At 51.0% G+C, this 15,099-nt stretch overlaps 1 protein-coding gene across 1 annotated transcript; it reads left to right on the top strand.

Annotated features, from left to right (window-relative positions):
* Positions 1-10,961: 10,961 nt before the first annotated feature.
* Positions 10,962-14,757, top strand: Tnfsf14 (TNF superfamily member 14). The gene is made up of 4 exons (XM_057772760.1): positions 10,962-11,231; positions 12,240-12,276; positions 12,507-12,551; positions 14,096-14,757. The coding sequence occupies exons 1-4, from the start codon at positions 11,019-11,021 to the stop codon at positions 14,518-14,520; spliced, it is 720 nt and encodes a 239-aa protein (XP_057628743.1). The 5' UTR covers positions 10,962-11,018; the 3' UTR covers positions 14,521-14,757.
* Positions 14,758-15,099: the final 342 nt, after the last annotated feature.

Below are 15,099 nucleotides of genomic sequence, written 5' to 3'. Positions count from 1 at the left end.
GGTTTGTTTGTTTCTCAAGGCAGGGTTTCTCTGTCCTGGAACTCACTACATAGACCAGTTTGGCCTCAAACTCACAGAGCTCTGCCTGCTTCTGCCTCCTGAGTGCTGGTATTCAAGGCATGGGCCACCACCGCTGACATTTTGCATTTTTATTCATTTTATTTTCAAAATATGTATCAATGTAATGTGTGTCTGCATGAGTTTTTATGAGTCACCTGACTGCAGGTGCCCTCGGAGGCCAGGAAAGGGAGCTGAAGTTACAGGTGACTGTGAGCTGCCTGATGGTGGTGCTAACTAAACCCAGGTCCTCTGCAGATGTTTTTACTGCAGAGCCACCAATCCATCCCCAGAAATTGCTAAAGTGTGTGTGTGTGTGTGTGTGTGTGTGCCTTAGATCTCCTGCACCTGGTGGTTATGAGCTGCAAAATACAGACGCTGGAAATTGAGCCTGGGTCTTCTGCAAGAGCTCTTAACCACTGAGCCTTTTCTCTAGCTGTGTGTGCCTTGTTTTGTGAGACAGGGTCTCTCCCTGTTACCTGTGCTCACTGACCAGCTAGGCTATGTCTCTGTCTCTCTGTACTGGGATTTTGTGGGCTCTGAGGACAGACATCTAGTCCTCACACCTACACAGCAAGCATTTTATCAACAGTTATCTTCTGATCCACTCTGTTGTTTCTAGAGGTACCTGGTGACCCCCCTGACACCTGCTGACTCACCTGCAGCTCCAACACACACACACACCTGCTGATTCACCTGGAGCTCAGACACACATATACAACTGCTGATTCACCTGGAGCTCAGACACACACACACACACCTGCTGACTCACCTGGAGCTCAGACACACACATACACACACACCTGCTAATTCACCTGGAGCTCAGACACACACACACATACCTTCTGACTCACCTGGAGCTCAGACACACACACACACCTGCTGATTCACCCGGAGCTCAGACACCCCTCCACACACACACCTGCTGACTAACCGGGAGCTCAAACACACCACCAACACACATCTGCTGACTCACCTGGAACTCTGACATCACACACACACCCACTGACTCACCTGGAGCTCAGATACACCACACACACCTGCTGACTCACTTGGAGCTCAGATACACTACCCATACACCTGCTGTCTCACCTGGACCTCAGACACACACCCACACACTTGATGACTCACCTAGAGCCATACACAAACCCACACACCTGATGAGTCCCTGGGGCTTAGACACACACCCACGCACTTGATGACTCATGTGGAGATCAAACACACACACACACACCCTCTGACTCACCTGGACCTCAGACATACTCCAACACACCTGGTGACACACCTGGACCTCAGACATCCCCCTGAACACACCTGCTGACTCACCTGAAGCTCAGACACACACACCTGCTGACTCGCCTGGAGTTCAGACACCCACACACACCCACACACGCTGACTCACTTGGAGTTCAGACAAACAACCCACACATACCTGCTGACTCATCTGAAGCTCAGATACACCATACACACCTGCTGACTCACCTAGACCTTAAATATACCACCCACACACCTGCTGTCTCACCTGTACCTCAGACACACACCCATGCACTGATGACACACCTGGAGCCATAAAACATCCACACACCTGCTGACTCATCTGGAGTTCATTTACAGCACCCACACAAACCTACCGCCTCACCTGGAGCTCAGACACACCCCACACACACCTGCTGACTCACCTGGAGCTTACCATCTCACCTGGAGCTCAGATACATCCCACACACACCTGCTGACTCACTTGGAGCTCAGACACACCATCTACAAACCTGCTGACTCACGTGGAGCTCAGACACACTCCCAAACACCTGTTGACACACCTGGAACTTAGACACACACACACACTTAATTACTCACCTGGAGCTCATACACACACCCACACACCTTCTGACTCACCTGGAGCTCATACACACACCCACACACCTGCTGACTCACCTGGAGTTCAGATACACTACCCACACACCTGCTGACTCACCTGGATCCCAGAAACCCTCACTCCCCAACAGCTGCTGAGTCACCTGATGCTCAGACACACAATCACACACCTGCTGACTCACTTGGAGGTCAGGCACGCTTCCACACACCTGCTGACTCACCTAGAGCTCACACCCCCACACACACACATACCTGCTGACTCACTTGGAGCTCAGACACACACAAACACACCTGCTGACTCACCTGGAACTCAGACACACACACACACCTGTTGACTCACCTGGAGCTCAAATACACTTCATCACACCTGGTCACTCACCTGGAGCTCAGACATTTCTCACACACACACTTGATGACTCACCTGGACCTCAGACACACACACACACACACCCCTGCTGACCTACGTGGAGCTCAGACATAACACCCACATATACCTGCTGTCTCACCTGGACCTCAGGCACACCACCCCACACACACCTGCTGACTCCTGGAGCTCAGACACCCCCCCACACCTGCTAATTCACCAGGGTTCAGATACACCACCCACACACCTGCAGACTCACCTGGAGCTCAGACACACCCACACCCACACACACCTACTAACTCACCTGGGCTCACATACTCCACCCACACACCTGTTGACTCTCCTGGAGCTCTAACACATCCCACACACACTTGCTGACTCACCTGGCTCAGACACACCACCCACACACCTGCTGACTCACCTGGCTCAGACACTCCATCCACACACCTGCTGACTCTTCTGGATCTCAGACACACCTACACACCTGCTGAGTCTCCTGGAGCTCAGACACACCTACACACACACACACCTTCTGATTAACCTGCAGCTCAGCCCCATCCCATCTGTTCTCTTTCCCAGGCTGCTGTGGTTCACATGGTCTGTGCTGCTGTTTCCTCCAGGCATAGATATTCCCTTGTGGAAGGAGGATGACAGGGCTCTGGAAATATACAAATATCAAGGTTCCTGCCCTGTTTATGACCCTGTCCTGATATCCTCTGATGATGAACTGTGGTCTGTGGTCTGTGATCTGTGATCTGGAAGTGTAATCCAAACAAAGCCTCTCCTCCCCGACTTGCTTTGGCCATGATTTCTCATTGCAGCAATAGGAACCCTAACTAGGACACACTGTCTTTGTCATTATCTATCACTTCTGGCTCTTACAGTCTTTCCGCCCCTTCTTCTGCAATGGTCCCTGAACCTTGGAAAGAAGGGGTACAGAATATATGTTCCACTTAGGAATGAAAATCTTCAGTCTCCTTATTCTCTTCATCACCAACCAATGCAGAGAAACTTCTCACATGACAATTGAGAGCTGCGTTGATCTGAAGGTCTAGCAACGAGTCATTAGAATCAGTTCAACACTGAGTCCGTTGAGCAGTGGGTTTTCCCCTTGGTCCTGTGACCTGTCGAGCCACAGATCCCTGGCCTGGTGATTGTGCTAGGTGCAGACGTCTTCCCGCGGAGGGGGCTTAGTCAGGAGATGGGTTGGTTACCCTGGTGTATTTGTGTCACTGTTGTTCAGTGGATGTGTCTTGCCAAGCAGTCATTACTGTAGCTTTCAGTGTTCACAGCTGGGAAAGTCTGAAGGTTACTCTTCTCTGGTGGAGTGCATAGAACCTTCCAGCACTGGGAAAGCTAGCCAGAAGGAATGAAGCTTCCGGGACACATCACTTTGACTTCTCTGTGTCCTGTGACTCAAATATATGGTGTCTTCAGCAATGGAATCTTATTATAGAGTCCTGGGGTTATCCAAACCATTGACACTAACATGTAATCTTCGGGGACCTATGAGACTTCATTAATCAGCAACCCCAAAAGAAGTAAGCCATTCTTGGTATCCAGCTTTTTCTTTGTTAGTCAGTGGTGTCTAAGAGGAGCAATGGCACCCTGTTCATTATAGGGCATGAGCATATATATATCTCATATCTCACAAACACTGTGGTATATAGGTTTCCCTAGCACCGGTTCAGCTATCTTAGTGTTATGTATCCCTCCCATATATCCTCCTTTACCATGACCTCCCACCCTCCCCAATTTCCCAATCCCTATTCTAAATCTAAACCCCTTTAAACCTTTGTACCATGGGTTCCATGTCCCCCTTCCTTGGTCCCTGGAAAGCCCCCCCACTGTCTGAGGCCCCTCACTAATCTCCTGGCTTCTGTGAGTGTTTCAAATGAAACATGTATCTGAAATCAAAGCCATCATATGCAAGGGACAGAAAATGAGTCAGTGTTTTACCATAGTAACAAAAAGTAATTAAAACACACTGAGAAATCAATAAACAGATCATTGTAGAACATTTTAAATTACCAGGGGTGAGGTTGGGAAGAGGGCTCAGTTGGTAAAGTGTTTGCTGGACATGCATGAAGGCCAGAGTTTGATCCTCAGCACCCACAGTCAAGCTGGGCAGGGAGGTACTGGTCTGTCATTCCACCAGCTGTAGTTGGGAAGATCACATAAGGAACTTACCGGTCAGCAAGCCTAAAGAATCAGTATATTTGGTGAGAGACTATATTAGTCAGAGGTCTCAACTAAGAACAGTTAAGCATTACAGAGACACTGTGTCACAAATGAGGAAGCTGAAGAGAAATAAGGAGGATGAAAAGGGTGTTAGGAAGAGGATGGAGAAATGTAAGGAGAAAAAGAGATGTAAGGATGATAGAGAGAGTGAGGAGGAGGATGGAGAGACGTGAGGAGGATGGAGAGATGTGAGGAGGATGGAGAGTGTGAGGAGGATGGAGAGATGTGAGGAGGATGGAGAGATGTGAGGAGGATGGAGAGTGTGAGGAGGATGGAGAGATGTGAGGAGGATGGAGAGATGTGAAGAGGATGGAGAGATGTGAGGAGGAGGATGGAGAGTGTGAGGAGGGTGGAGAGATGTGAGGAGGATGGAGAGTGTGAGGAGGATGGAGAGTGTGAGGAGGATGGAGAGATGTGAGGAGGATGGAGAGTGTGAGGAGGATGGAGAGATGTGAGGAGGATGGAGAGATGTGAAGAGGATGGAGAGATGTGAGGAGGAGGATGGAGAGTGTGAGGAGGGTGGAGAGATGTGAGGAGGATGGAGAGTTGTGAGGAGGATGGAGAGTTGTGAGGAGGATGGAGAGATGTGAGGAGGATGGAGAGATGTGAGGAGGATGGAGAGTTGTGAGGAGGATGGAGAGATGTGAGGAGGATGGAGAGATGTGAGGAGGATGGAGAGATGTGAGGAGGATGGAGAGTGTGAGGAGGATGGAGAGTTGTGAGGAGGATGGAGAGATGTGAGGAGGATGGAGAGTTGTGAGGAGGATGGGGAGAGATGTGAGGAGGATGGAGAGTGTGAGGAGGGGCATGGAGAGATGTGAAGAAGATGGATAGAGTTGGGGTTCCTTGTCCCAAGTTCATAAGGTTACTACAGAGGACACAGATTGTGTTCTCACAGGCCAGTTCTGCTAGCTTACACCTAGCTGTAATTCTGTCCTAAGGGAAGTTGGTGCCCTCTTCTGGCTTCTGCAGGCACCAGGCACACATGTTCATACACTCACAAGAACACACATAACTAAAAATATATATTAAATATTGTAATGTGGCAAGCCATTGAGGAAGATTGCTAATGTGGGCCTCTCCTGCACAGACACGTATACGCAGACACGTGTGTGCACATATCTTCACGCTGCCTACACATCACAGGGAATCCAAGAGTGCCACCCTTCTTTGGCCATCACCCATGCTCAGCTGGGACCTTTGGTGGTTCCTGTAAGGAACCCTCATCCATGCTTCCATCACCAGGATAAACTCACTGGTTCACGGAGTTATACTCATGTGAGACCTTTCTTTTTGCCCTTTATTCTCCCCTTTACTTGCAAGGAGACATAGAAGTCGTCTCTCCAGGAAAAGCCCAAGACCTGGGAGCCCGCAGGTTCTGCCCTCCTCCCCGAGCACCGGGCTCCTTCCTCCTCCCACTCCTATTTTTGCACGTCAGCTCTCCGTTCTCATTCACTTCAGTCTCACTGCTCTCCTCAGCCACAGCTAGCTGCCCCTTCACTTATGAGAGATGAGCCTCATGTTCTTGCTTCCCTGTGGGCTCCCCTGAACCTCCCCAGGCTCCTCTGAACCTCCCTGCTCAACCTCCCTGGTGTCCCCGTGAGCCTCCCCAGGCTCCCTTGAACCTCCCCGGGCTCCTCTGAACCTCCCCAGGCTCCCCTGAACCTCCCAGGGCTCCCTTGAACCTCCAAGCTCCCCTGAATCTCCCTGCTGTCCCGTGAGCCTCCCCAGGCTCCCCTGAACCTCTCCGGGCTCCCCTGAACCTCCCCAGGCTCCTCTGAACCTCCCAGCTCCCCTGAATTTCCCTGGTATCCCCTGAACCTCCCCAGGCTCCTCTGAACCTCCCCAGGCTCCCCTGAACCTCCCAGGGCTCCTCTGAACCTTCTCAGGCTCCCCTGAACCTCCCAGAGCCCCTCTGAACCTTCTCAGGCTCCCCTGAATCTCCCGGGCTCCTCTGAATCCTGCCTGGCACCGTCACACCTGCACTTGCTGTGTGGGTTAAACTAGATTGTCAACATGACAGGAGATAGAATCACCATGGAAACAATCCTCTAACTATCTCTGTCACTGATAAAGAAGAGGACCTGCCCTGCAGCTAAGTTGCATCATCCTCTGGGTTGGGGTCCTGGGTTGAATGGAAAGGAGAAGATGAACCTAACACCAGGGTTCGCCTCTCTGCTGCTTCACTGTGGACCTGACTTGAGCAGCTGGCTCACCATGACAGGCTCTTCCCACTAACTGTAAGCAAGGTAAACGCTTCCCCTCTGCCTTTGTTCTGGTTTCTGATGAACCACCATGGCCGAGAGCATCTTGGCAAGGAAAGGGTTTAACTGCCTTACACTTCCAAATCAACATTCATCATTGAAGGAAGTCAGGACAGGAACACACACTGGGAGGAACCTGGAGGGAGAAACGGGTACAGAGCCTGTGAGGCTGCTGCTTGCTGACTTGCTTGCATGGCTTGCTCCATCTGCTTTAGTACAGAACCCAGGCCTTAGTGGGCTGGGCCTCTGTCATTAACCACTAATTAGGAAAATGTCCTACAGGTTTGCCTATGGTTGGATCTTCTACAGGTGTTTCTTCACTTGAGGTTCCCTCATCTCAGATGACTTTAGCTGTGTCAAGTTGACATAAAAATTCACTCCTTGTCAACCTGACACACAAACACATAATTGTTAGACCACACCCTTTCCTTTCTTATTCATTCCCAAGATCACACGTTAGTATTAACATTACAATATAAAACATTTCACAATCTTAAAAGTCTTACAAACTCAAACACTTTGAAATTTAGTTTCCTTAAAACTTCAAGATCTCTTTTAACATCTAAACATCTTCAGTCTCTCAACTGTGGGTTCCTGTAAAATTGAAAACAAACTAAATACTTCCTTATTTCAAGAAGGAAGAACCAGAGCACAGTCAACAACCTGGACAAAACCAAACCAAACTCCAACTGCGTCAGTAGACAATGTTCAATGTCTACGATCCACATATAACTTCTGGGCTCCAACAAGGGGCTTGGGTCGCTTCTCCAGCTCTGCCCTCTGCCGCACACACAGCCTGTCTTCTAAACAGAGGCAGGCTTCACTCTGCCGCTGCTGCTGTCCTGGTGGTCAGTCCATGGTACTGACATCTCCAAAATGCTGGGTCCTTCACTGACACTGAGTCTGCGCCTCACCTCTGGCCTCTCACAGTGCCAGGCCTCAGCTGCTCTCCCAGACCCCCTCATGCCTTCAAAACCAGCACCATTAGGTGACTCTTACACCTCCCAAGTTGGGTTGCCAGCTTGAGGTTCAACCCTGGGCACCTCTGAGCACAGCTTCTGTGTGCACCTGGGGGTGGGGGGTGGAGGATGCCTTCCACACACGCTTCCTGGGTTTCCTCTCAGTTATGCTGGTCTCTTCTTAATCCCAGCTGATTCTGCACCCCAGCTGAGTTGAACCAAGGAAACTTACTTCAAATATCAAGCACTCACCATAGTCTTCTTGTTGTTTTGCCTTGTTGAAATAAGATCTCTCTATAGCCCTTGCCTTCTGGTCACTCGGAAGACCAGTCTGGCCTTGAACTCTGCCTCCCAAGTGCCGGGACTACAGGTGTGTATCCCACACCTAGGAAGCCCTGGTTGTTTGAGGGGCTCTCAAACGTCCCTCTGTAACTTCACAAGCCAGGCCCCCATCATCTGCCCTGTCCTCAGCTGTCTGACCCCCCAGGCTCCCACAAAACAGCCCACCGGGCTCTGCATACTCAGAGTTCAGTTGCCACTACGATCATCCCCAAAACATGGTCATGTCTGTCACCTTAGAATTGCTATTATGTGATAGATAAAACACTATGACCCAAAGCAACTTGGTTTAGAAGCTGTGGAAGATGCTGCTTACTGGCTTTCTTCCATGCCTTGCTTAGTCTGCTTTCCTAGAAAACCCTGGACCACCAGCACAGGGGTAGCATGGTCTGCAGTGAGCTCTGCCCTCCCACAGGCCAGTCTGCTGGGAACTGTAGAAGGAGCTGCGGGTTGCATTCCTGCCACTCTTCTCCCGGTCGCCTGGCTAGCTTATACTCCAAAATAACAACACACAAACTGTATTCATTTAAACACTGCCTGGCCCATTTCTATTAATGTGTGTAGCACCACGAGGTGCGCTTACTGGGAAGATTCTAGCCTACGTCCGTCCATCCTGTGTTTGAGCTTCATTGCATCTGCCCCAGAGAGGAGCGGCATGGCATCTGAGCTCACTTCCTTTCTTCCCAGCATTCTGTTCTGTTTACTCCACCCACCTATGTTCTAACCTATCAGGCCAAGCAGTTTCTTTATTGATTAACCAATGAAATCAACAGATTGATATATGACACTCCCACATCAGGGGACATTTTCTCCATTGAGGTTCCCTCTTCTAAAGTGACCCCAGTTTGTGTCAAACTGACATAAAACTGTCCAGCACAGACCGTAAGAGACTAACAAATGCTTCCAGGCAGATCCGGTATGGTGGGACACTCCAGACTGCTGAGTCATTTGCATGGTCCCAGGAATGAAGCTGAGTGGGACAACAACAGGAAAAGACAAATGCAGCCACGTGGGGCACCTGGGGTCAGACGGTCTGGCCTCCAGCACCCCCGTAGCACAGCACCTGCATCGTACAGAGTTGAACAGAGAGGCGGGGTTATTGCCGACGGCTGAAGGAAGCAGCTTATGACAGACAGATAAACGAGGAGACAGGGCTTATGCACACACAGGGATCCGGAAAGCAGGTATTTAACCTCCATAGGAGCAGTCTCTGAGGGGGAGCCATCTTCAGACGGACAGCACGCAGGGGGAGAATGGAGGATGCCTTCCACACACCCTGTCAACATCACACACGGAGCAGAAGAGAAGGCTTCTTTGTTTCGATCAGGTTTGGAAACTCTGGAGTCCTCAGCAAGACCATGCCCGTGTCAACAGCACTCATCTCTCAGTACCTCACGTACTCGGGCTTCCTGGAGGGGGGCAGAGCACTGGGGTTCTGTGATCACAGGACTGCCATCCCTTTGTGAGGTCAAGCACTACAGCATGGGAGCCATTGATGTTGGGAAGGGGAGCTGTTACCTCCTGAGCACCCCTGAGCCCTTGGAATCTGGGTGTGTGTGTGATGAGGCTTAGGTCCAGGCTGAAGACTCGGGGACAAAGTGGTGGTATCTGGAAATCTACCCCCAGCCCCGTCCCCGAGAGGGACACACACATGGGCACACTCATGACGCTGAGATACACACGCGCATACTGATGGAAAATTGTCGGGGGCCAGCCTCGACAAAAATACCTCTTGCCAGGGCAGGGGCTTGGGGAGATTCAGAAATATTAGTAAAGAATGCGAAGACACATGTGAAATAATAAAAAAAGAAAAACATAGAATAGTATCAGGAGGGAGTTCCAGTGAATACTGAAATTGTTGCATTTAACTTCCAACTGCTTAAAATACCCTGACCCCAAGAGGTAGGAGTAAGATCAAAAAAAAAAAAAAAAATCTGCATTAACACGATACCAGGAAATGAAAGACCGGTTGAAGGTCGCAGGCTACCTCCACAATTAAACATTCTGTTGCTAGGACAAAACAAGTCACGCTCACACCCTAGACCAAAGCATTCTGTAGGCAAACTACTCCCTGGGTGGAATCCAATGTTATCTCCTTAAGGGAACTGGACCTTTAGTAGGATCTTTAGACTTCTGTTTGAAGTAGAAGCTTCTCTATTCCTGAAATACGAGGTCTGGCTATTAGCCACTCCTGTTATTGTCTGCCGATCACCTTGAGAGAGCAGAGCTCTCAGCTTTGAGTCTAGGTGGGACCTTCGTTTGAGGTAGAAACACAGTAACCTTGAAGGAATAGCTCAAGGTGGAAATAGGCTCACATTTTTAGGCCTACAGAGATGATACACACTGTAGCCCGTGTGTCCTGCAGATGCATCAGGAAATGCGTGTGTGCATTGACCTGCATGCATACAGGCATAGATCAGAACATCTACACCCGCATGCACACATGCACAAACCTGTGCCTTGCATGCCCACAACCATGCATCTGCACATGCATTTGCACCCACAAGCATGGACTGAAGCATAGACACAAAGGTGTGTGCTTGCATGTGTGTCTACATATGCACGTGTTGGAAGCTTGCATGGAACCCACAGAAGCGCTTCTGAGGGGAACAGAGCTACCGCACTGGGCGAGCGGGGGCTGTCCCGTCCATCTCCACCTGAGTCACATTTTCTGGAAAGTGTGAGCTATGGCGTGAGTGAGAGTGAGCTGGGGGCCGGGCCTTCTGGGGGCACAGGAAGAAGAGGAGGGTGCGTGGGGAAAGCGGAGGCACCAAACCTCAGCTTTAAAGTGAGCCGCAGGGCGTCAGGAGCCTTTTGCAGCTTGCAAAGCCCCAGCATTGGGCAATCGTGGTTTCCTCCGGAGGGGAGGAACTCAGACTCGCCAGCCCGGTCCCTGGGCTTCTGGGCCTCAGCTGCTCTGGCATGGAGAGTGTGGTACAGCCTTCAGTGTTTGTGGTAGATGGACAAACGGACATCCCATTCAGACGTCTGGGACAGAACCACAGGAGACAGCGCTGCGGCATTGCCCAAGTCAACCTGGCCCTGATACTGCTGCTGGGCGCCGGGCTGGCTACTCAGGGCTGGTTCCTACTGAGACTGCATCAGCAACTTGGGGACACAGTGACTCGCTTACCGGTACGTGGGGCTCGGGGGTCCAGGGTAGCCTCTCCAGCGTCTATCTCTTTACTGCTGTGTGTGTGCCAGGCTTCTGACCCTGTCTTCGCATCCATATGTGGGGATATGAGTGTGTGAGGCCCGACAACTTCCCTGAGACTCACATACATGACTGTCTTTACTAGCTGGACCCTTGTGCCCATCCCTGACTTCATGGCCATCCTGGTTCACTCTCTGTCCCTTTCAAACAAGCCACGGGTGCATCTGTCTGTGCGCCACACCTGGTCACTTGTGTAAACAATACGCTTCTGCAATCTTTGCCTTTGTTTTCTTGTTAAGTTTTTTTTATTACCTTTACTTATTAGTATGTGGATATGAGCAGGCATGCACTTGCTGGAGCATGTATGTGGGACACCTTTGTGGAGTCAGCTCTGTATCCCCCTTTATGTGGGTTCTGGGGCTTGAACTTGGATAGCCAGGCTCAACCGTAAGCACTTTTACCCCAAGCCCTCTCACTGGCCCTCAAATGATTTTTTTTCAGGATATGTGAATATTCCAAAAACTTTAAAAACAGTTCTGAAATATTTCTAGTCTCAAGCATTTCAGACACTCAGCTTTCCTCAGATCTTGACTGAATTCCATGGCACATACCTACCATCTTGGTTCTTGGGCTGGAGAGGCAGAAGGCCCAAGGATTTCAAGGTCATCAGAGGCTAGTTAGGAAGTCTAAGGCCAGCCTGGGCTACATGAGAGTCAATCTCAGAAAAAAACCTGATTTTGTGTGTGTGAGTGAGTGTGTGTGTGTGTGTGCGTGTGTGTATGTGTGTGCATGTGTGTGTGTGTATGTGTGTGTGTTTCTCTGTGTGGGGGTGTGCGCGCACACATGTGTGGGACTGTTGTGTGCACATGTGGCCCCGTGTGTGTGTCCGTGGGTGGTGTCTACAGCCATAGCCAGACAGTCTCATCACCATGTGCCTGTGTGACTCTGGGTGTGGTCTGTCCTCACCAAGGGCCCTGTTTGCATTTCAGGAGGGAGACTCAGGCTCCTGGGAGAAGCTGACCGAAGGTGAGTTGGGCCCCAGCTCCTAAGAAGGAGATGGAATGGTTCCCACTCTGGCCCTCCCATACCCTAGGATCACCCAATGTGATTTTGAGGAGCCCCACAGGTACCCCTCCCCCAGAAGCAGAAGTCTGGGACACTTCTGGAAGGGGCAGAACCTGACACTGACAGGTGGCCCCAACAAACCCCCACCCCTGCTTCTTTCTGTGTCTCTAACCTCGGACTCTCTTCCCCAGAGGGGCGGCAGTCTCAACAGGCCCACCCAGCAGCACACCTCACAGGTAAGGGGACCCCAGGTCTTCACACGGGGTGGAGCTTGGGGTGTCCTGGGAGAGCCAGGTCTTGAGAAGTCCAAGCAACCATTGAGGAATTCATTCAGTGTGTTTTGAATTTTTGTTTACATTTACTTCTTTTTGTTTCTTATTGTCCATACATATGCACACCCCACAGCGTGGAGGCCAGAGGACAGCTCTCGGGACCATTGTTTCTTTCCGCCTGTGGCCTCCAGGGATTGAACTCAAGTTGTCAGTCTTGGCTCCAAGTACCTTTACCCTCAGAGCCATCTTGCCGGCCTCATTCGTACAATGCTTATTGGCAGGTGGCCCAGAAAGCGCAGCCCCTGAGGACTAAATAAAGTCCCCCCTTTGCCCTGTTAGTCATGTGGACACCTCCCAAGGTCCTCAGAGGCCTCAGAGGATGCTGGGTCACAGGCCTATCACACCCTGTATTTTGCTAGTAGACAGGGTCTGTCTTTGTAGCCTGGGCTGTCCTGGAACTAGCTCTGTAGACCAGGCTGGCTTCAGACTCATAGAGCGCCTCCTGCCTCTGCCTCCCGGGTGCTGGAAGTAAAGGTGTGCACACCCATAATCCGGCTGCCACCGCGTCCAGTCGTGTGTACAGTATTTTTTCTTGTGCTTCCATACCACAGTCAGTTTGATTTCTAGTCTAACACAGTATGAAATTAATCATAACAGGCATAAAATATGCTATAATCAAAAACTATTTACAACATAAAAGGTGGAGGTGGGGGAAGGCTCAGTGCATAAAGTGCTGGCCACACCAGGCATGAGTCTAAATCCCAGCATCCCAGTCAAAAGCCAGGCACACACCCCTGTGACCCTGGTGGAGGCAGAGACAGGAAGATCCCTGGGACACGTTGGCCAGCAGCCTCAACAAACAGGGGACTTTCAGATTCAGTGAGAGATAAGGTGGCCGGAAGCTGAAATTGAGAAAGTTGCCTGGTGTTAACCTCTGGCCACACAGACACACACACAGACACACACACAACACACACACACAGATACACACAGACACACACTCTCTCTTTTTGAGCCAGGATCTCAAGTAGCCTAAACTGGCCTTGAACTGCCCACTCGCTAGTAGAGGATGACCTTGAACTCCTGGTCCTTCTGTCTCCCAGGGATGACAGGCGTGTGCCACTACGTCTTTATTCTGTGCAAAGGCTGGAGCACAGGGCCTCCTGGGCAAGTGTTCTGCCTCTTCAATCCCAACCTCATTTCTAAGTGTTGACACTTCACTAGAAAGCTTAGGCACCCTTTCAGTTTCCTCTTTGGTATCCAAGTGGCTTTACTTCTCTCTGCCTCAGTTTCTCCCCCTGTAGAAGGAGATGGGGATGAAACGAGTCAGGATACATCATAAGCAGATCACTTTGCTCCCCTGCTCCTCAGAGTCCCCCACCAACAGGATGGGAGTGGACTGAGTCAACCCAAACAGCCTAACACGGCAGTGGAGCAACCAGCATAAGGTCACACAGAAGGATGGGCACTACCTGTGCTGACCAGTTCTCTCTCTCTCTCCTTCCCAGGGGCCAACGCCAGTTTGATAGGCAAGGGTGGACCTCTGCTATGGGAGACTCGCCTTGGCCTGGCCTTCTTGAGGGGCCTGAGATACCACAACGGGGCCCTGGTGACCACGGAAGCCGGCTACTACTATGTATACTCGAAAGTACAGTTGAGCGGCGTGGGCTGCCCCCAGGGCCTGGCCAAAGTCCCCATCACACACGGGCTGTATAAACGTACATCCCGCTACCCCAAGGAGCTAGAACTGCTGGTCAGTCGGCGGTCACCCTGTGGCAGGGCCAACACCTCCCGAGTCTGGTGGGACAGCAGCTTCCTGGGCGGCGTGGTGCATCTGGAAGCGGGGGAGGAGGTTGTGGTTCGTGTACCTGGGGACCGCTTGGTCAGACCACGGGATGGCACCAGGTCCTATTTCGGAGCATTCATGATCTGAAGGCTGTGGTGACGATGGATTGATGGCAAGGGGGCAGCTCTCCAAGATAGACCTCAAACCAGCAAGCAGGGATCTTGGAGGTTCCCCTTAAGGATCCCCAAATTCTGCAGGTGGAGCTCAGGGACCATGTAGAATGCTGACCAGCCTTGGGAAATCTTCAAATTGAAGACTTGGGGTGTGGACCCCAGGAATGTAGGGTCAGCCCATTTGCCTGATATTCAGGAAGAAAGAATAAAACTGGGGTATTTATGTATCTGATGAACACTGTGGACTTGGAGTTTCTGGGCTTATAGGCTGGAGACAAGAAACCTCCTCAGGGTGACAGGGGAGTTATATCCCTGTGGGACCCTGACCACTCCCACAGATTGTCTGCATTTGGTTTCCAGCCACCAGGGCAGCAGTGGCTAGCTGGCTGTGACTGGCCTGGGGCCAGCTCTTGAGCACACGAATCCTTCAGGGATACTCTGATGGGACCTCAGTACTCAGCCCAATGCATGGCTACGACAGACTCTCCAGAAATGGTGGGGAAAGGAAGGGAGGGAAGGAGGGAGTGCCGAAGAGGAGGAAAGATGAAAGGTA

This window comes from Chionomys nivalis, chromosome 6 (assembly GCF_950005125.1).
Source record: "Chionomys nivalis chromosome 6, mChiNiv1.1, whole genome shotgun sequence".
Lineage (NCBI taxonomy): Eukaryota > Metazoa > Chordata > Mammalia > Rodentia > Cricetidae > Chionomys > Chionomys nivalis.
The sequence above is the reverse complement of the archived record's forward strand: the minus strand, read 5'-3'. Positions and strand labels throughout refer to the sequence as shown.

Excerpts from the sequence above, each read along its gene's own strand:
- Tnfsf14 (XM_057772760.1), top strand. The coding sequence starts at position 11,019 with ATGGAGAGTGTGGTACAGCCTTCAGTGTTTGTGGTAGATGGACAAACG. Across the intron at positions 11,232-12,239 it reads ACACAGTGACTCGCTTACCG|GAGGGAGACTCAGGCTCCTG; the intron begins GTACGTGGGGCT and ends TTTGCATTTCAG. Across the intron at positions 12,277-12,506 it reads CTGGGAGAAGCTGACCGAAG|AGGGGCGGCAGTCTCAACAG; the intron begins GTGAGTTGGGCC and ends TCTCTTCCCCAG.